General features: G+C 42.9%; 2 protein-coding genes across 4 annotated transcripts in view; one reads left to right on the forward strand and one right to left on the reverse strand.

Annotated features, from left to right (window-relative positions):
* LOC119729160 (tyramine receptor Ser-2-like) lies at nt 1-11,766 on the forward strand. Of its 2 annotated transcripts, XM_038201688.1 has the most exons (3): nt 1-1,292; nt 9,370-9,655; nt 11,233-11,766. In XM_038201688.1, the coding sequence occupies exons 1-3, from the start codon at nt 213-215 to the stop codon at nt 11,532-11,534; spliced, it is 1,668 nt and encodes a 555-aa protein (XP_038057616.1). In that variant the 5' UTR covers nt 1-212; the 3' UTR covers nt 11,535-11,766. The 2 variants fall into 2 exon arrangements, 1 of the variants encoding a protein (XP_038057616.1); XR_005271193.1 differs by lacking the exon at nt 1-1,292 and having other exon boundaries at nt 9,581-9,669; nt 11,233-11,296.
* The window catches only part of LOC119729159 (regulator of telomere elongation helicase 1-like), a 22,641-nt gene continuing 10,870 nt past the window's right edge, over nt 10,626-22,396 (reverse strand). Inside the window, exons 23-33 of one of the 2 annotated variants that reach the window (XM_038201687.1) lie at nt 22,206-22,329; nt 21,539-21,707; nt 21,099-21,199; nt 19,948-20,067; nt 19,705-19,836; nt 19,392-19,457; nt 19,127-19,205; nt 17,583-17,732; nt 15,022-17,340; nt 13,883-13,977; nt 10,626-13,314 (exon numbers count right to left, since the gene is read on the reverse strand). In XM_038201687.1, the coding sequence (XP_038057615.1) occupies nt 13,252-13,314; nt 13,883-13,977; nt 15,022-17,340; nt 17,583-17,732; nt 19,127-19,205; nt 19,392-19,457; nt 19,705-19,836; nt 19,948-20,067; nt 21,099-21,199; nt 21,539-21,707; nt 22,206-22,329 (3,418 nt within the window). In that variant the 3' untranslated portion in view covers nt 10,626-13,251. Of the gene's footprint in view, nt 13,315-13,882; nt 13,978-15,021; nt 17,344-17,582; nt 17,733-19,126; nt 19,206-19,391; nt 19,458-19,704; nt 19,837-19,947; nt 20,068-21,098; nt 21,200-21,538; nt 21,708-22,205; nt 22,330-22,396 lie in introns of both variants that reach the window. The other variant, XM_038201686.1, reaches the window with a different exon arrangement.

Here is a 22,396-nt window from a genome sequence, read left to right on the forward strand (position 1 = left end):
CGTTGCAGCAGCTGACAGCTAAAGCTTTTGTCCGGATCAATCTATCATTCCACGGGTTGTGAGGACCGTGACTCGACTAGTGTGACATACCGTAGGGAGGTGAGGATCGTCGGTATAGGTGCCTCGTGCCTGATGCGGTCAAGTTGGAAGCTGACCGTGGACCTCATCAACTGATTGAGTGCAAAGCCTCAAGAGTGTGTTGGCAGGGCGTCATGGGCGATTACACGGGATCTACCGGCTCGAACCTCACCACACCGGGGCTCGATCTTCCCGGCACCACGGAGATTTACATTCCTATGGAGTTTGACCTGACGCTGGAAATGCAAAGCATCTTCGTCCCCGTGATAGTCATCACGCTGTGTATTGGACTCCTAGCCAACTTTCTTGCGGTCTTCATTACGTTCAAATGCGCGAAGGAGAACCGAGAACACAAAGTGACTATCCCTGGGATCCTGGTGAGAGCCTTGCTTGCTATAGACACCAGCGCTGCAATGTTCTTCATGGTCCGAGGCTGCTGTCTGTTCATCTACCAGAAGACGTGGATACAGTGCGACTTGGACCTCGCCAGCAACCTCATTTTCTCCTGGGCCTCCGGACTGGTCAACATGTTGATGAGCTGTGACAGGTGCCTGGCCCTCGGCGCGCCGTTCTTCTATCACGCGCACGCCACACGCGCCAGGACGTACCTCACGCTGGTCCTGTCCATTCTGGCGTCGGCAGCCTTGAGTATGCTGCCCGTCTTCGGATTCGGAGCCTACAAGGTTTACGTCGGTGGCGAGTATCACTGCCTGGCTCCCGGGGACCTCAGGGCCGAAGCCACGGACTTTGACTTCAGTTTCAACGTCATGTTCTTCACTCTAGGCTTGGGCGTGCTGGTTATCACCTACATCGCCAACGCGGTGGTGCTGAGGCAGATCTTGAAGCTGAGGCGGCGACTTGTGGTCGTCATCGACTCGGAAATGTCAAGAGCGCAAAACTCCACGGAGGGTGAGGCGAATCGGGGAGGCGGAACCTCACGAACCTCACCGAGAACCATCCCCGGGAATAACACCCTCATCCCTCGCATAGACCCCAAAGAGAAAGCGCACGGAACAACCAACCACCAAGCCGGGAACAACATCAGTACGGTGGATTTGGGGGATGAGGCGCGAACCTCACGCTCACTGAGCACCTCACGCGAGAGGACCTCATCGTGTCCGAAGCAACCTGACGCGGGAAGGACTGAGATGAGGTTCGGTATCATGATCCTCGTCTTCTCCATGGTCTTTACGCTGTCCTGGCTGCCGTTCTATGTAAGTAGACTTTGAATCTTTTTTTTTTGTAGTTGCCATTTTGGTGTTGCTGCTTGCACCCATGATCAGTTCTATCATCTGTCATTTTTAAGGAGAAAACATCAAACTATCTAACTACAAAGAACTAGAATATCAACATTTCTGTTAAATTTACTCAAATGTTCACTAAACTGGAAATGTCTACCACGCATGCCAATGCAGAGGTTTTCTTTTTTAATTTGTTGGGATGAGTTTTAAGTAAAGCAAATAACTATTGCTAGCTCGTAAAAATATCACTTAATTTGCCCTTTTCTGTTCTCACTCCGAACAAAGGGAAAATAGTAGCTTCCGTTTTAACCACCGCAAAATAACGTCACTTAAAACGACATGTGTATTAAATCAAGAGCGCTCTTTTGCTTTACAAAATTAATGAGGGGGTTTCTTTTCTACTTGAAATTATTATTTTTTGAAACCGGCATGAAAGTTAAAAAAGCAATGGTGTTTCCCAGCAAGTTGCAAGTTCTAAATCCGATCCGAAGAGCCAGCGAATGCTTTGTCGAATCTCTTTCAGGGTTTGGTGTATATAGGGCTAACAAGAAAAGATTCATGGCGCCTTTCAAAATATAAATATAGTACAGTAACATAACTGCTTTGGATCAGTTTGATTTAAAAAAGTCTCATTCGTTAAATTTCCAAGGCTAATTTCATGTTGGGTAATATTATTAAGCGCAGACCGCTTAATTCAATATCCTCGTTCTGTGCTATTCCACTAATTTCAGAGCATGCAGTTATCAATCAATAAAGTAAGTAATTAAACTAATGTAGAATTTTATTTCATATATCGGAGACATGGCTAAGCCGAGTGCGAGTAAAACGCAGATATAAAATTCAATTCCTAACGCTTACTTGAAACCCACTCTAGATTAACCACGTCATTTTCAATTAGGAAGATCATATATATACAAGTAACTGAACAATCCCGAGTATATGCGAGGTATCATATCCGTGGAGTGCTCCCCAGGGTGACTGGAGTGTTATTGAGAAGCGCGCAAAAAGCGGACTCATCGTCTAAGTGCGGTCGTGATGCATAGGCACTCATCAACGCCAACATTGTCCATTTTAGGCGTCGGTTGCGAAAAACCTTCGAATAGTGGCGGGCGATTAATAGCCCCGTCCCCGGACACGATAAATCACTTGCAATAATCACAACTGTATACACTACGTGTTACAAAGCACATTTATCTGAAAGGCACTGTGTAAAAATTCTTAATGGTTGTTTTTCGTTTACAGTTACGGGTAAGTGTATTTTCTAATATAACGCCGGCGCAAACAAAATTATACCAATATCACCGTTTGTACAAAACACGACTGCTGCTATGGGGCGCATACAACAAACATCGTGGCCCCGATACAAACACGGGTCTCATCCGTGTCAACACTATATATCAAACAATAAGCTGATTTCCCTCGTTTCTTCGGAGGAAAAAGAAAGAAATGTCCAGGCCAATTTCACAGGAGGTGCACTCGGGATTAACGCACGTACGCACTTCGGTCTTGCCTGGCGAGTTTACCTTTCCCGCGCGAACTCGCCTTCCCGCCAAAAATAAAATACCAAATCAGCAACGGTCCAATCTCCACACGCGACCCTCATCCATCCTCTTATTCCATTAGCTCATAAAACCAGGGACTTTGTGGCGAGATATTGCATCCCGTATCGTCTTACAGCATCCCCGGAGCTAAATTAAGAAACCCTTTTTATAGCCATCTCAGTTTGGCGCAAACACTGTTTGGGATCAACACTTAAAGCCGCGCGCAGCTAGCGCTACTCGCATCTTTCTGAAGACCAGTATGAATGTCAAGGCAATCGTCGCGTACGTATCTGACCGGATCTAATTATTTGGTCCAGGTTTCCCGTGAGACCTGTAAATTGGCGAGCCAGCTGCATCGATCAAACACGATGTAATTTTTTTTGTATCCAAGCCCACTCACTCGATTGTTTTTGATTCCGAAAACTATATAGACTAACTTCTTATGCAAGTTGTGCCTATATACTCTTTGGCGGGGTACATATTAATCTCTCCCGTGTACATGAACAAACAAGACTCGAATTTGCATATAACATCTGCTAGTTTACTTTCCAGTGCACAAACTTTTTCATATCAAAAGAACACTCGATTGTTTTTGATTCCGAAAACTATACAGACTTACTTCTTATGCAAGTTGTGCATATATACTCTCTGGCGGGGTACATATTAATCTCTCCCGTGTACATGAACAAACAAGACTCGAATTTGCTATATAACATCTGCTAGTTTACTTTCCAGTGCACAAACTTTTTCATATCAAAAGAACACTCGATTGTTTTTGATTCCGAAAACTATACAGACTTACTTCTTATGCAAGTTGTGCATATATACTCTCTGGCGGGGTACATATTAATTTCTCCCGTGTACATGAACAAACAAGACTCGAATTTGCATATAACATCTGCTAGTTTACTTTCCAGTGCACAAACTTTAAAATCGGTTTGTCTGTCCTGTCAAACCACACCTTTTGGCTATCAAAATAAAAAATCTTGTTAGAATAGTTAAGCTTGAAAAGACGTCAAACATCTATAGCCATTGATATCATTGCTGACCCACGGCGTAAACGGCACCATACCAATTCAGAGCACGGCAGTGGCTGCCGTGATGCGTAAAACTGATGAAGATTTCTGTCGTGTTAAAATAAATTGAACGGATTGGTTTCAATTGCTTCTCTGATAAGATTGTGTTATCTTGACAGGATCGAGATACTCCGTCATCCTGCATCAGGATGATGGCGAAATGTCAGCCCAGTCCTGTCAATTTAGACCGACTCTGAATTATTTATCTCAGGAAGGGCAAGGTTTTGTTTAATTCACAGTCTGTATACAAGCTTGTCTCATGATCCGGTTTTTTTTAAATGGCAAGCAATTACACTTGATGTCGGCTCATATTATATATGGAGTACCGAAGTGAATACGTCACGCGCACAAAATGTGTGTGAAAGACATTAGCGCCCTATATTCAGCCTGTGAACCAACACGCGCGCGCGCTCCATTCGTTTGCGCTACACTTTCTGGTTCTAACTGACGTCACACTTCGGTACTCATTTTATTAGGTCAAGGCTTGGAAAAAAACAAACTAGATTTGCACTGTGACGAGTATCAAGAATTCATGTATAACACAGCATGTCATTCAAATCGTGACATGTAATCTATTTGCATGGCCAACGTGATCGCCCTGAACATTTCTAAATTAAAGTGGTGTTGGAGCACCGCCAGCGAAGAATCAGTGTTCGTCTAAAGATCACTTTTCTTCCGTACTCCCAGGCCACTGAAAAACAAAACCGCTTGCCTGGCCTGCGAGCTGCGAGCACAAGACCAATTTCATCGAGGCTTCGAAATTTCTTGCCAATTCAGATTTCTCGGGTTTACGTACGTATAGATAGTAGCGTAATTGCCCATGTTAAATGAATATGAACCCATTGGCGAGAACATCGGAGAAATGGAACGCATGGAACCCTGCATCCAACACGAGTAAACGCTGCGGATTGGACCCACGTGCACCAGACCAATTGGCGTCGGTGGTTTTTTGCATGGTGCATTCTCGAGATACAAAATTTCCTCGCGAAACATTTATAATACATCGCACAATATTCGGCGTATGCCTTCCCTTCATGTAGAGACATTGATCTGTTGTTTCCTTGTACAAATTTCAAAGTTCAGACAATGCCATTTCAGACACACACAAAATCGATGCGGAGCGACATTTTGATGAAGGTATTTTGAAGGAGGTCGCAATGTACATCACACGTGCAAACAGCATACATGAGACGCGTTTAATTAACTTACTATTGCGCTGTACTGTTTGCAGTGAAAACATTAAGACAAATCATGAAATACATTGCCGCTTTTTTTCTTGAGATCTTCAGGCCGGATCTTGAGAGCGAAACAATGTTGACATTTCACGCTGGAGTCGTGAATATTTGATCTTATCATAATCATGTAGACTGAAATGTTGGATTTCTTTTTTTCTTCTTCTCAAACTCTCCGCCACGCAGTTTTGAAATCGTTTCTCCCCTGCCCAAATGGCCTCAATAACGAAAGATGCGTTTTAATACAGACAGCTCCGGGCGCGTGATTAATGTACACTGTACGAGGCCAACGGAGAAACCATTGTGCACGCTAATGTACAAAGCAACTGCCCTGTGACGTTTTATTTGAACAATAGCTAACACAATGCTTTCGCCATTGAAGGGGGCCTTCGTGATATTTTTGCGCAGCGTGCCGGGATTGGACTATAAGCACAAGGTTCTACATCGATTTCTTAAAGGGACCATTACATGAATTTTACTAAGGAACATTATTTTGTGCAACTTTCTACACCTAAATGTATTAAACTACTTCACATCCCCATGTCGTATTTTGTTTTTAAAGTGCACTTCTTTAAGTTTAAACAGTAAACATTGTCCATGTTTTTCCTGACAAATGAGGGCGCTGTTGCTGTGATGTCATTTCAGGAAGACACTGTTCAGTTTAGGGGGTTTTCTGTACAAATTGTGAATCAAAAAGTTGCTCATTGAAAATATTTGCGAGAAAACTTTGCTCACTGGCCTATGTCATGTACTAAAACAACAACGAATCAAAAAAGAAAAGAAAATTTATGACAGCAAAATATCCAAAATTGTGGTAAACATTGATGCAGAAATAGCTGTAACATTAAGGTTTCTACCTGAAATGACATCACACTTTTGCTCATGAGTACACACGTTTTCATTGGCATAAAAACCAATAAGGTACCAAAATGCCCTTCAAATGGCAACATGAAAATTGACAATAAGGTTAAATGGGACACAAAAAGGTGCATTTTCAAGGATTTCATTAAAATAAATTACATTACATTGGCCCTTTAACTGCTACACTATAGTCTTGTTACTCTAAAACAAGAAACATTATAAGACACCGACGCATCCATCACATTATGTCAAAAGCTATGCAATCCAAGGGCGAGCATGTTTCCGTGTTTCTGTGCGCCAAGTGCCTGAATATCAATACAACAATGTAGTTCGATTTTGTGGCGGTTCAAGGAGCTTCCACGCGCGCGCCATTAGGAACCCGCAGTTGTCCGCATTAACTGGATCAAAATGTTCGGACAAAGACATGCAGCAACTGTGATCAAATCACTTTTTTCAGGATCCCCTTTTTGCCGTTTTTTTTTACTACGACATGTGCTTCCTTGCAAACAATGTCAGTTGCGCCGTCTGTTGTTAAGATAAATGGACAATTTAAAAATTATTCCTATTTTGGGCGCGGAGGCCCGAAGGGACGGGGCAAGTATATAAATTATTTCCCTAGCAGGGGGATCGAAAAATGTCCTCCCCACTTTGTCATGGCGATTGCAAAGTGCATATTGTCGTTGTGTTGTCCACCTACACGTTTGTATAGGTTGGTTTCTATTAGTCATGTCTATCTATTTTGAACATGGATCTACATTCGAAAGAGACATACCAACAACACATTGATATATGGGCCAAATGTTACAGCTGGCCCAATAGCGTGACCGGGTTTACGTATATAGCTGCAAGATCACGTGACAGCGGACAAATTCAATGCTGGAAGCACGAACTGGGATTTTTTTGGGGTGAGCTGGGTGAGAAAGTTCCTTTTGACATTTCGCGAAGGAAACAACGCATGCACTTGAAAAGAACTCATGTATTGAGCCACAAAATGTTTGTCAATTATGCAACGGTACCTAGCGCTTCCCCTGTCACCTTGCCGTGTGGCAGATTAGGCGCAATTATTCAATTTCACGGAACATTCTAAAACATGGTCATGGCACTGGAAAAAAAAGGTCATGGCAAAAAACCCCAAACAAACAAAGACGCATCACGCATTACAAAAAAACATTTTGTGATCACGTGACCCTGATTTTACCCGCAAAAAAAGCAAAATGCTCTATTCTCAATCATTTTTTTATGAATGGGTTTAAAAATCAACATCGCACTGTCGATGTTGGGAAATACGTAAGACAGATGCTAGGGTGGATGGTCTGCCTACCGGCAACTACTTGACGTCACAGGTGATGTTTCTCGGGTGAAGTGTCAAAGGTTACAATGAATAATTAGCAGTAACCACGTGATCACTGAATAGCTGGGTTTTGAATCTGATGGTTTTCGCATAAGGGCGTCCCTTTTTATTTCTAAGGTTCTCATATTTTTGGGGGCTTTGAAATAAGATCGATCGGTCGAAAAACAAAATAAAATCAAACAGTTGGGCCTTGGTCTGACATCTTGCCGGTTCAAATCCGCCTATGACAAAACCAAAGAGCAACATGTTTTTGTGAAAGATTCAGTAGAGATATTTCTCAAAATTATGGGAATGATTGGGCTCAGACATAATGATACAAGAACAAAAAGTCGTTAACCGTTATTTTTTAACGGTTTTTTTTTGAGCAGGATGGTGCACCAATTCATCGGAAAATCCGCAATCACCACAAATAACCGGCATTCCTTGAAATTCTCGAGCCCCACCAATTAACCTGGTTGCGTCCTGGGTGTTCCCGGTCGGCATTGAAGTTCAGTTCCGCTGGCAAAGTTGCAATGTGGCAGTACATGTACAGTGGATGGTTTACCACTCCTTTTAAGCTTCCTCGGTACCAAGAAGTGAACTATTTTCGATGAACTTGTAAATCGACTATGTTTCCTTCTTGGAACTGCATGAGGCTTCGCAATTAACGTCGAGGGAAAAATAGGTCATCCGTGCAACTTTCCAAAATTCGCCGGCCACACACAGTCACGTCAACATTATCATCGGCAAAAAAGTATACTACTGTTTCTTGCTTAGCTATGAAATAAAAAAGTATCCGTATTAAAAACAAACCACCTTAAATCTGCCACGTTCATTTTTGGCTCAAAATCTAACAGCCGTCTGATGCCTGGAAAGAGTTAAAGGCTGAAAACATTCAATTTTCTGTTAAAATTGGGCCAGAATAAAAAGCCGATTTAAGCTCTTCGTGAAGTAACGGGACCTTATTGTGTGTTCATGCAAAAACATCGTATCTCGACAAGTTACGACAGTTTGACAAAATTATACACAGCGCGTCGTCTCAAGCAAAAACGTTGTATATGTTGATTTCATTAATGAGGTCGTTACATCACGCGGGATAACAAAATATTCAACATACTGAACATGACTTCCTGAATAAATGATTTTCTTGAGGTTACTTTATCTTTTTATTTAATGGAAACAAAACAAAGAATGAGCCGACACAAAACGTATTTATGCGTTAATCTAATAAAAAACGACTAAAAACTGAGCTTTTACGACGTTTTTGCACTGACGCGACGCCGAGTATGTTCGGGGATTAATTATTGAAACATTACGATGACTTGTGAAAAAACGAGTGATGGATGGTGGCGTTACCAAACAGCAATCTCCAACAAACGCAGCAAATAGAAGCGTAGTTACCCATGGATCCAATGTGCTACTTGGCCTGTATCAACAATGTGTCGGGTGAAGAAGCCCACACGATCCCTTTTAACGAATTCCTTGAAAACTGAAAGCCAAGATTGATTGGTGTCTAGGGAAGGTGTACTTTTCTTTTGGCGGTAGACCATTTAGCCGTTGATCACTGCCGAATGAATTGTGATTAGTTCACGGTACCGGTATAGAGAAAGACGCAGGCGGCCCGTTTTAATTGGAAGGTAGAGACGTGACTCGTGAGAATAATTGTGAATTAATGAAAAACAAAGGCTGAAGCAAGACAGTAGCGTGACAAAATCTCAATTTAATTTCTGAATTGTGGACTGAGCGCAACAATAACTGACTAAGCTTTTCTCAGCACTGGCATTTTTAATTGATGAATGTTTCTTGTTTGTTGGCTTTTCCGCCATCAATGGCGGGAAAGCCACATATTTTCTTCCAATTTTTTTCTTCTTTCTTCTTGTTCTATCCCAAATCCAAAAGACTTTGTAAACGAGTTTTCATGTTCAAATCTTGATCAAACTTTAGACAATAAATGACCATATAGCAAAGAAGGTCCGAACATGTCCATTTTGCACCTTTGACGTTTACCAGATTCAGCGACTCGTCAAGGCTATCACCGGCTTCAGCACTCAGACCACCCTATTAATTGTCATCTACCTGCTGACGTTGAACCACGTGATCGACCCGTTCGTCTACGTCCTCATGAAGCCCCAGTACCGCAAGAAGTTTAACCAACTCTGCCGTAGGTGGCGCTCTATCTTCTGCAAGCGTTGCCATAGCAACGAAGGGACCACGTCATCGGCAACTGGCGGGGAGGTTGTCGTCAGGAGCGTTTCTAGCGCTAATCTCTACGGCAACCGCCGAAACAGCCTCGGAAGTAAGTCTGATCAGGTAATTCATGATTTATCATCGCATTAAATGGAAAGAAGTCACAAAATTGTCAGTTTTTGTATTAATAATGTAGTTTTTGGAACAAATGATAGGACGTCAGGGCATATCCAACGCACTACAACCACCAAACCCAGTTAATCATCTCCGCCACGGAGGTTATGTTTTCATCGGCGTTAGTTTGTTTGTTGGTTGGTTGGTTCATCAGTTAAAAAGATAACTCCAAAAATTGTGGACGGATTTTCATGACATTTTGTATCGGTGGTCCTTGGTATAAGTACATATCCATTGAATTTACCTTATTAATGCTTGCTATTTAACCTCTGTGAACAATTTCGGTTTCATGAAATTTAATCCGAAATTCAAAAACGGTAGCTTCCGGAAATTGGGCACAAATTGGCGGAGTGTTCCCTAACGTGGCGCACTTGAATAAACCTCAGAAAATTCCAAATTGACATTTAAGAATTCCTGTAAAGTTGATAAATTCTGATAAATAATTATTATCTCTACTTACATACCCAACCAGACATTTGTCAGAATTTTTTTCTCTTATTTTTCGGGACATTTTTAAAGGGTTCACTTTGCACTTCAAAATAAAACCGGAAATTTCAGTTCAAACTTTTGCTCTAGCTAGGCGCTACAAGCGAAAAATCAAAGTGCGCCACGTTGGGGGCCGCGCCACGTTAGGGCACATCAACAATATTTCTTTTGGGTGTACTGACAATATGGTGGGGAATTGTGTAGCCGTTGTGTAGTAGAGTTTGCGCTCTCTGAGTGCTTTCTAGTTACAACCATGCAATCTAGGCGAGTAACCTCGCCTTCAATGGTACACATTGATTCCCCAATAAAAAAACAAACACTTAAACAGCGCGCGAACCTGCGATAACAAATTCCCTTATGTGACGCTGACGTGTCCCACACGCACCGAGCACGACAAAATTGGCCTAGACGGATAGTAATTGAACTTGTCACAATGGCGTACATATTTTGTACCATTTTTATTGACGTACGGTCACGTACCAATAAAATAATTAAATTTACACTATGATAAGGTCTGCCAAATGAATGCAAAACTTAATAAATACAATAGTTTACACTTTTACAGCTCAATATAAATTCTACATTTCTTGCAATGAATACGAAATAATTACAGACTAAACTTAATCTAAATGTACATGTAGGCTATTTCTTGCATCCTTTTATTTTTCAAAATGGCGTATACACGTGCTTGTGTACTCATTAACAGAACTGGACTATAAATTCATTCCATTTTTATTTTCCACAGGCGCCCCAAATCAGTCACTAACACAACTTTGTGCTGGTACCGGAGAGCCAGCGTAGAGTCCTCTTCGTACCTATCCCACTGACTGACTGACTCCCTGACCGACTGACTCCCCGTCACTTGTTACTCTTCTGGTAGCGTCAATGAATGAGCTACATCTAGCCCATTGGGTAGACAGATGAGATGCATTAAGACTTCCAGTGAATAGCCATTCTGAGCAATTGAATAGAATTTTGCGTACTTTAATAAGCTTTGCCCTTTTCCCTCCTCTCTTCTTGATCCAGCAACGCTCATCACTTCATGTACCATGACTGCAGGACATGGCTACGGCACAAATGCATGGCTGGGGCTCACCCAACCCCATGCTCCTATGATACAAGTCACAGCGGCTACCCCTAGCCTAGCCAGCGAGCCCAGCCGTCGGGCCTCGTCGACTGACGCTGCTCTCGATGAGATCGTCTCCCTGGACTCGAGCTGTACGGATTCCAGTGCTGGTAATCCTGGGATTTATCTGCTTGGGGATTACCAGACTGCGGATCATCAGCCTGGAGGTAGTCAGCCTATGGATTACCAGGCCAGAGTTTAACAACGTTTGGATTAAGATCCCTGATACGACAAGCCAGTGGATTAGCAGCCTGTGGATTAGCTTTGGGATAATCCAAGAGATTAACCAGCTGCATGGTTATTGAGCCTTGGGACTTTTGGCCTGAGAACTAGCAGCATGGAGATTATCAACCCAGAGATTAAGAACCTGATTAAGAACATTGGATTACCAAGCCTGTGGATTAGCATCCTTGGGAATGGTTTATCCTGTGGATTAGCATGCTTGGGAATGGTTTATCCTGTGGATTAGCATCCTTGGGAATGGTTTATCTCCCAAGAGATGAACGAACTGGAGATTGAGATGAAGACTGAAAGCCTGTAAATTGCCAGCCTGCAAACTGCGAGCCTCATGTGGGGATTATCAGCCTAGGATTATCTGTCCAGAGTTTAACAACCATGGATTAACAGCCCTTCTACAACACACCTGAGGGATTACTGCCTTTGACCAGCCTGAAGAAAACTTGTTCTAAGGGATTATCAGCCGTAAAACAGATTGAGGTTAATATCCTGAAGATTGCAAGCATATAAATTATCAGCATGTAAAATTGTCAGCCTGCGGATTGCCAGCTGGGGACGGATTACCACCTCCTAGAAAGGATTATCTGGCCAGAGTTTACCCTCATTCATATTAATAACCCTTTTACAACAAACCTGTGGACCATCAGCCTGTTGACTATCAAGCTTGTTGACAATCAGCTTTTGGATTACAAGTCTATGGATTACCATCCGGGGAAAAATTATCCAGGGGATTATCTGCCAAAAGATTAACCACCGGGATATTACAAATCCTGAATTTTGTCTTGCAGTCATATAGGAGAAATTCCATGACTTTCCGTACCTTTTCCATGAATGCCCGTTCGAGCATTTGTTCAGCTTAAATGGTCATTACCTTGCTTAATGCATAATACATGTTTACAAGTACTGTTAACAATTTTTTTGTCGGCACCAAAATAAAATATTTTGCATATTTATAACTAAACAATGTAGCTTCATTCGAGTTACATAATAAGGCTTTCAAATTCTTTCCAAACCATAGCACAAAATTTACAAATATTACCTGCATAAAATGAATTTTGAATTCATAATTTATAACTTTGGAATTTACACGTAAACATGATAACATTATTCTAATTTAATACCGGTACGCTTCAGAAGAAAAAAAAACACCTTATCAACTCATTAAAAGAGAACTCCATGGAATTATTTGTGTACACAAGATAATGGTTGTTTTAAATGCATGATAAATCCATGAAATGAAAACAAAAATTGCGACAATTTTGATTAAACAGCTGTTACGCATTCTCCCAACCTTTGATATAATGTATTTTGTGTGAATAAATATCAAATTATTTCATTAATTCTTCAAAAAAAAAAAGTCTTGCCATTTAAACCTTAAGCCCACTAATGATACACCAATGTACGTCAATTTTTGGCAGAGTTTGGAAAATTGGGTAACAGTTTTTGTTACCAGTATCAATAACAAATCAAGGAATGAGAAATTGACAAAAATATCATCGCACGTTTACAGTGACTATAACCAATAAAATTATTATGTGATCCTGACCAAAAACCTTCACATCTTTCTCACCGGGTTTAACTTAAATACGCCTGAATAAATTGCCGTTTTAAGTATCTTTGATAAGTTCTCCACGCTTACCTAAAAGGCTTCAACTGCACGTATTATTGTCTTTTCTCCTCCATCAAACTGCTACGAGATGTTTTTCCTCGGTATGTGAACCACAAGCGGGACATTCATGAAACTCCTGCAGAAAAAAAAATAGGAAAATATCAGAAATAATCCAGTCCTGGTCTCACTAACTACAGGTAAATAAATCCTTAAAAACCCCAACTCCCTACTTAGTTTTACTAACTTGAAGACCAAGTCCGTCACGATCCATCACTCACTCGGCTTCACATAATGCTTCAGGAGCAAATCCATTGAAATCCACCACCGGTGCTGATGGATTTTGATGGATTGGTACACATGGCTTATCTGCCAAAATCCCCCAAATTGGGGGATGGATTTTGATGGAGTTGGCAAGGTTAGGTTAAAAAAAAAAAATAAACCAACCCACACATCGCTTCTTTCGTCTTTTGATTCTGTCATGATGAACTGTTAGCTGAATAGCGAACACTGACTGAAAATTGACTGTCCAATATTTTCAATATCTTGATCAGGGAGGTCGCTGGCAAGTTAAACGAACAAATTAAACCAGCGGTTGGTTAACTTGAAGTTGAAGCCCGAGGCACACAATAAAAACCTCACAGAACCCCAAAGTAAACCTCCAGTTACCGCCTCTTTAATTTCCCCTAAAAGGATCCATTTCTTACCCTGATGTATGCCTGCCAGCATGTCTGACAGGATACATGACCGCAGGGACCTCGGTAGGCTGGCCAGGCAGTCTTCTTGCATAAAGCACAGTCTCCTGTTTATCAAAAAAAAAATTACAGCTTCAAACGTTTATTTTTGAGTGGAGGTATATCTCTTAATAAGTATTAAGCATACAGTCGAACCCTGATAAGAAGAGCGTGTATAATACAACATCCTGCTTATAATAAGGAAAATGTTAGGCCCCAAGTCTTTGTTTTTCTTTGTTTTCCATTACTGATAATACAAGGTACCTGTTACAATAAGGTAATTTGTACAGTCACAGGGACCTTGTTAGAAAGGTGTTTGACTGTATTTCTTAAAGCTATAGTCCATCATTTGCAGCCATCCGAAAAGTAACTGGCGTAATTATTGTTGAAAAACAAACTTGGTTGAAAGATAGTAAGGGAACTAAACTCCCTGTGAAATTATTCTTTCTGGGAAGCTGTCATTTTGTAGTAATCAACAAAAGAAGGCATTTCCAACGGTGATTCTTAAGAAGAACCGTAGGAAAATTTAAATTAGTTGTTCGTTTTGTTATTCAGCGCAGCGCGCGCAAGTGTTGGAACGACGCACACGCGCGCGCGGTTGTTATAATTCGTCGGATCAGTGCGCGACGTCGCGTATAGCTTCAATTCAAAACATGATTCAGTAACTTTTGATTTGAAATTGAGATCTTAGAATGTTGTTTTTCTCGGAATGTACAGCTGAAGCCTAGCTGAAACTTCATCAGGTTAGTTGCTCAGTATCCTTTATTAGATTTTGAACTCTGTTGTTGCTTCAAACGAACAAAATGCACAATTTAAAAATGATGGACTATAGCTTTAAAAACAGAAAAAGTAAATTTCCTTAAATTGAGACTTTTCTTTACCATAGACTACTTTTTTATATTGTGGTTGCAATATATGTGCCTAAAAACTTGTCTTTGAAGCAAACTGTAACAAACCATCGGGTGCACTGAAAGAAACAGAATCCGTGCTCTGGTTGTTTATGGCAAGTAAAGCAGAAGTCTCACAACAGGTGGGAGATTTGAGACCCAAAAAGTCAAAAATGTTCGATAAAAAAATTCTGGGGTGGACACAGATCAAATTAAAACACACACCAGTTCTCTTGGAGTGACTTGAGCTCGCTGATTCCCCCAGGAAAGACTCTTTGGACACCACTTTGCTGTTGTCTTCGACCTCTGCTGGACGCTTCTCTAGAGATTTCTCCTTGCTCTCTGCATCACTGTCGTAACGAGATGTTCTGCTTTGGGAGCCATTGGGTCCTTTCTGGACCTTCGTCGATGTCGCTGGAGTGTGCTTACTGTCCGAAGAATCAACCAACTTACTGCTCTTCTTTTTGTTGAGCTTTTCTTTCTTTGATTTTGGTGTCCCTGCTTGCCGCTGGAAATCCACCGACTGACTTGGAGAAGAGGTGGTACTTTTGCACTCCGAGTTTAATTTTGACAGCTTCTTTAATTTCTTGTGAGGGGTTCTCAGCTTTTTGCAATCTACATCTTCTTGGATACTTTCTTCTCCCTCCTTAGGATCCGAGTGTTCCTCATCAAAGTGCTCTGAAATTAGTTTCTTTGATTTTGTTTCATCTTCTTTAAGCTTTTTCTTGTGAGTGATTTCTGGACAGTTCTCAGCTTGTCTTTTCCTGCTCAGCTTTGAAGGACTTCTCTGGGAATTGATCTTTTTGCTTGACTTGGTCCTGGATGGTGACTTGAAGTCGTCCTGTGACCCGCTCAATTTCGTCTTGGAACTACTGCAGGATTTTATTTTCTTTCTATGTAGGGTACGATTTTCATTTTCTTTTGTTAAAGATTGCTCAGTCATGTCGCCTATTTTATGACTGTTTATCAACTTTTCTGAAATCTGTGAAACTATTTCTTGTGAATGATGCTTCTCCACATGAACACAGGTCTTGGAAGCTGTTTCTTTCCCAGTTATGGTCCGGTTTGCTTCTGGTTCAATTTCCCTGCTCTGTTTCTCAAGATGTGTTTCAGTTGATTCTGCCTGCTCATTCGACGATGACTTAATCCTTGCATCCTTCACTGGAGACGAGAAACAAGTATCAGTTTTCACACTGTGCATCTGTTTTTTCGGACTGCCAACATTACTGATGCTCCTTTTCACGTGATCAACCATCTTCTGAATTCTCAACCTGTTGGGTCCTTGTGTGACAGGTTGATCATGCCCTGGCTGATTGCATATCTTAACTGATTCTTTTTCTCCAAGCGAAGGGTTAGCATCCGTTCCTAAATTTGTCCTACTGGCTGTTTCATTCCCAAGAAGAACATCCGTTTTTCCTGTCACAGGGTCAGATGTATTAAAAGTATCATCGAAGAGCTCCTCACTCGCATTAAGGATGACGTCTTCATCCATGCTAGATTCTAAGGACATGGGTTCCTCTTCGTCTCCTAGAGAGTCTCTAAATTCATCCTTTGGCTCTTCAGAATAACAAGGATCATCCTTGTGTAGTGTTTGTTCTGGTTTGCTTCTTGATGAATCTGTATGTGTTACTGGTTGGGGTTGCTCAGGACCATCCAAGGTCTGGGAAGACAGCTTTATGGTGGCAGCAGTGGGATTGCTAGTAGATGAGTGAGGATTGAATGCGGCAGCGGCCTGAGACTGTGAGCTTGTGACTTCACAATCTCTGTTGGAGCTCTTGCGGGAATCCAAACTGTCACTCCTCTTCCTAACCTGGCTGCCAAGTCCCTTTTCCCCTGAGTATTCTTCTGGACAAGGTCTTCTCTCAGAGATGCTAACAGCTTTAGAGGGTGCTCTGTCAGAGCTCTTGGTTACACTCTTATCATCTCCAAGCATCTCCTCCTTTGCTCGACCGTCACATGATTTTTCTTCTTGACACCTTGTTTTGCTTGACCTTTCCTCTTGACGTGAAGACATCGGTTTGTTTTCAAGTGGTTTCTTGAAGGTACACACCAGCGCACCAGTTCTCACCGACTCTCCATCGACAGCGGGGCCAACATTCTCCAGGACATCATCTGAGTTGACAGTGCTCTTGTCTGCTTCAAGCTGTGAGGCACTGCTCCGTTCAGCATCCATTTGAATACTTCTTGAGTCTTTCTTGGACAAAATAGCAGATTTGACCAGGCTCTGAACTGGACCCTTTGCAGCTGGCTTGTCTGGGTCAACTGAGGATTCTGCCGTGACTCCACGTTTTGGATGAAGCTGGAAACTATGTGCTCCTGAAAGGGAACCATCTCTAAGTAAACCCTTCCTTGGCATAGTTTCTGTCTGGAGCTCAGAATGGTGAGATTCAGCTCTGTCTTTTTCGGCTGAAGTTTTGTCGAGGTCGAGGCTATCAGGCTTGTGTCTCTTTGTAGGGTTACCGGCTTTTCCGGTGGTCATGCCTTGGCAAGAGATTGGCCCATTCTGCTGAAAAGTTTTCTCTGGTAGACTGGATTTGCTTTTATCTGCTGGAAAGCAAAACAAGTGAATTTGTCAGACAAATTAAACAAAATAAGCAAATTAAAATTAGAGATATTTCCGAATATTTGCCATTATACTAAAGTTTTCATTCGAGTGCGTGAATATTGTCTGCTGACCTCCAAAAAATTGCAAAAACTTGACAATACTTTTGACAAAATACCTTGAAATCTGTGGTTTGATGTTATTAGCAACCATCATAAAACCAAATGTCAGGATTTACTCTTACTTGATGAGATCAGGTTGGTAGGTTTTTGTTTCTCCATCTTCTTTTGGGGGATGCTGTGCTCTGGTTTGTAGCCGCATCCTTGGCCGGTGAGACTTAGGCAGAGAGAGTGGAACTGCTTCTTGTGATGAGGACGAGCAAACGTGTAGAAATCTGAGAGGAGATGGTAGCAAGATTAGGATCAAGAGTGTTCTCAAGTTGGGACAAGCATGTTCACCCTTTAGTCCTTGTACTGCCCCAAAACCACCCTGCCTGTTACTCTCTGTACTGTCCAGAGTTGCCCTGCCTGTATTTCCCTGTACTGCCCCAAACCACCCTGCCTGCTACTCTCTTTACTGCCCCAAACCAGCCTGCCTGTTACTCCCTGTACTGCCCCAAGCCACCTTGCCTGTTACTCCCTGTACTGCCCCAAACTACCCTGCCTGTTACTCCCTGTACTGCCCCAAACTGCCCTGCCTGTTACTCCCTGTACCTCCCCAAACCACACTGCCTGGTACTCCCTGTACTGCCCCAAACTACCCTGCCAGTTACTCCATGTACTGCCCCAAACAACCCTGCCTGTGACTCCCTGTACTGCCCCAAACTACCCTGCCTGTGACTCCCTGTACTGCCCCAAACTATCCTGCCTGGTACTCCCTGTACTGCCCCAAACCACCCTGCCTGTTACTCCCTGTACTGCCCCAAAATACACTGCCTGTTACTCCCTGTACTGCCCCAAACTGCCCTATCTGTTGCTCCTTGCACTACCCCAAACCACCCTGCCTGTTACTCCCTGTACTGCCCCAAACTACCCTGCCTGTTACTCCCTGTACCGCCCAAAACCACCCTGCCTGTTACTCCCTGTACTGCCCCAAACCGCCCTGCGTGTTACTCCCTGTACTGCCCCAAACTGCCCTGCCTGTTACTCCCTGTACCTCCCCAAACCACACTGCCTGGTACTCCCTGTACTGCCCCAAACTACCCTGCCTGTTACTCCCTGTACTGCCCCAAACAAGCCTGCCTGTGACTCCCTGTACTGCCCCAAACTACCCTGCCTGTGACTCCCTGTACTGCCCCAAACTATCCTGCCTGGTACTCCCTGTACTGCCCCAAACCACCCTGCCTGTTACTCCCTGTACTGCCCCAAACTACACTGCCTGTTACTCCCTGTACTGCCCCAAACTGCCCTATCTGTTGCTCCTTGCACTACCCCAAACCACCCTGCCTGTTACTCCCTGTACTGCCCCAAACTACCCTGCCTGTTACTCCCTGTACCGCCCAAAACCACCCTGCCTGTTACTCCCTGTACTGCCCCAAACCACCCTGCGTGTTACTCCCTGTACTGCCCTGCTTGTTACTCCCTGTACTGCCGCTAACCACCCTGCCTGCTACTCCCTGTACTGCCCCAAACAACCCTGCCTGTGACTCCCTGTACTTCTCTAAACCACCTTGCCTGTTACTCCCTGTACTGCCCCAAACTACCCTGCCTGTTACTCCCTGTACTGCCCCAAACTACCAAGGATTCATTGGGTAAAGTTAATTTCATTCATTTACGTCTTAGAACTCACTTCTGAAGAGGGGGTATTTGGACTCATCTTCCGTGAAGAGGTCAGCGATGCCTGCCACCATCTCTGAAAAGTTGTCAGTCTGTTGAGGACAATTTTGTTGAGGAAAATTATAATAGCCCAAGAAATCAGCAAAATGGAATCCCATGAGCACGAGTAAAACTTGGACAAAATGTAGTGCATAGGAACCCAAGTTATGTGATGAACAAAAAAGAAACATTTACTCCAGTGTTCAATCAATAAGATCGGCAATTTACATCAATCTTACCTTTTTATACTTCTGCATGATGCCGGAAAACGTCTTGTACGAATCCTGACTCAGTGTCTTCTTTACCTGGACATGCACAAATCAAAATGAAAGGTTCCTGGATCTGGTCAAGGGAAATTTCATTGCAGCCTTCGGAGAAAGACACTTCAAGAAGACTTGGCAAAATGCAAAGCTGAAAATTGAGTTGTTTGTTTTGTGTAAAGCTGTGCAATTTCTCATTGTCGGGGGGGGGGGGGGGGGGGGGGGGGATGGCGGGAGGGGGGGGGGATGGCGGGAGAGGGGGGGGGGGGGGTGAGAGGGATATTGTTCCTACCTGAGCAATGTAGTCCTGAGCAGATGCAAGGCTGACGTTGCCTTCTTTACCCTTGATCTCTGGTTTGCCAGCCACAGCTGGCTGGGGTGCTTCCAACGTCTTGTCAACTGAATCTAATCCATTTTGTTGTTTCTGTGAATTAAAAGCAGTCGAAGGACGACGAAAAAAAAAAAAAGAATTTGCAATACACTGGAGACATTTGTTTCAATCACTTCAACTAATAGTGAAAAATGTTGTTCTTACAATGACAATCTTCTTTTTCTTCTTCTGCTGATCGAGTCGTCTGATGAGCTTTGTTTGCTGGCTGTTGGACTGGCTGCTTCTCTGGGAAAGGAAGCCATCTTCTTCCTCTTCTGGGGTGTTCTGTGAAGGGATAGATAAATAAAAAGTGGACCAATTCCTTAACTTAGTCAAGGGGTACCAAATATCAACAATAATTTACCAGGAAAATGCACAAACCCAGTACAAGTTTTCTGTTTACCGTCTGACACTGATTCTATTATTCTGAGTTCTAATTTGTTTGCTTTTGTACTGCATTATAAGCAAGAAACTCAACCAGAACTTGTACCTTGTACCTGAGTGAATATTCCGAGTACGGAGGAAAAACCAACAGCACTTCTAACTCTTAAGTACACCAAAAAGTTACTGTTTTAAAAGCTGGTTAACATTTTATGCAACAAAAATAATTTGACCTGCTATCTGGCAATTTGCTATTTACAACAAGATGTGTTTTTTAGAAGGTTAAGCAGCCAACCTACGATGCCAACATCAAACCTCTCAATTTTGGGTGGTACTCCATAAGCATTTTGCTCAGCGAGTTTTCTTACTCGTAAGCAGTGCTAATAGATACGGCCCTAGTATGTTACATTTAGGGACCGTGACCATTCAGCCCTGGTATGAAAAGGGCCCCCCGGTACCTCGTCCGGTCCAGAGCCAGTCCGGTCTTCAGCCCAGTCTCGTCCGGTACATGGTCCTGTCTGACCAAAAGTTTTGAAGTCAGTCAGGCGCATCAATTTATTGCCCTACAGAGAACATCCAGAGCAGAACAATAGCAGACTTACCGGATTAAAGATAAAATCCTTCCATAACCCCTAGGTAATTTACGGTCCCATTGTGCGCGAAACCGCATGGCAGGGGTTTTGATCTGTGCCGACTAAAGTGTTCTATTGTTTCGCGCTGAGAGATGAAAACCACATGCGGGTTTCTTCTGGGATATATTACATGTGTCAATACTTGCAAACAATAGACCCCAGGATAGAGGAGTTCCTGATTAGCAACTGGACCAGCTCCTGGGCTGGTAGCTGGGACGGTACGAAAGGACTTCTTGGGAGGGGACGAGCTTACTGGGGGGCCCTTTTCATACCGGGGCTGAATGGTCACGGGCCCTTACCTACCTCCACACTGCTGAGTGCATTGAGTAGGCCTGCACTCTTCTTGGCCGGCTTGGGGCGTGAGTCTTCATACATGATCTTCAACTGTGCCTCCGAAACGTGACCTGCAATGACAAGCAAGATATGCAGCTTAGTAGATGTCTGAGCTTACCAGACTTGTATGACTCGTGACTCGGACTCGGACTTGAGTCCGACTCGAGTCACATTTTTAATGACTCGGACTCGGACTCGAGTCACTTTGACTTACGACTCGGACTCGGACTCGGGGCTACGGACTCGGACTTGGACTCGAACTGACTTGTGACTCGACGGAAATTACCGTACTGCACACGCACACATACATAGAAGTCTAACAAAAGATATTTGAAACACCTGAACTTTAAATGCATAAGTTAGGCCAATACCAGTTTTGTCATGAATACAAAACTTCAAACTGTACTCACTCCCATCTCGATTCCTCTTGAGACTCGGGACGTGTGTGTCGATGTATTTAGCTTTAGTCGGAGGAGCAGAAGATGACGATGACGTTGCGATATATTGCTGTCCGCACTGGGCTTGATCGATACGAACAGGGGCTGAGGAACGGGCTTGCTTGGGCTGAGGTTTGGGCATCTGGGATTAAAATTTGAAATCAAAATTTTTTCCAATTTAGTCTTTTTTGTGACATCAACAAAAAAAGACATCCTTTGTACTTAAACTTACACAGGGTATCAAGTCCTACATTAAGAATAGGTCAGGGTTATATGTCTCTGAGAGATTTCCAAATTTTCTTGAAAAATATTTTCACTTTAAGAAGTTGCTGGTTGTTATTGCCTGGAGAGGTGTGTAATATTCGCACTGCATAAACACTAAAAAAAAAAGGCGACCATGGCCAATCAGTCAATGAACACAACTTGGACTCATGGCAAAGACACACATACGCCACACTGGTGACAATATTTCATTTTTGGGGTCACTGTCTTATTCCCCGATTTTTGCCGGAATCTGGGTATTTCCTCCAAAATTCCCCCAGTTTTCCCTGACTGGAAAATGGAAACTCATCTTCAAGGGTTTTTTCTTGATCTAAAATTGAAGGTTAAATTTAATTGATAATGAAACTCCGGAATTTACCGTTCTTTCTGTCTCCTTGAAGAAGTTTGTCAAGTCTTTCACGCCTTTCCCAAACTGGTCGTAGACATTGACGTAGGGGCGTACCCAGGAAGGAAGCTGGTTCCTGGCTTCACGGTTGGAAAACCTGTCAACAATTGACCCATTAAGTTTATAAATATCGCGACTAGCGAGACAAACAAGCAACAAGGTAC

Source organism: Patiria miniata, unplaced genomic scaffold (genome assembly GCF_015706575.1).
Source record: "Patiria miniata isolate m_02_andy unplaced genomic scaffold, ASM1570657v1 HiC_scaffold_20, whole genome shotgun sequence".
NCBI classification, from domain to species: Eukaryota; Metazoa; Echinodermata; class Asteroidea; order Valvatida; family Asterinidae; genus Patiria; species Patiria miniata.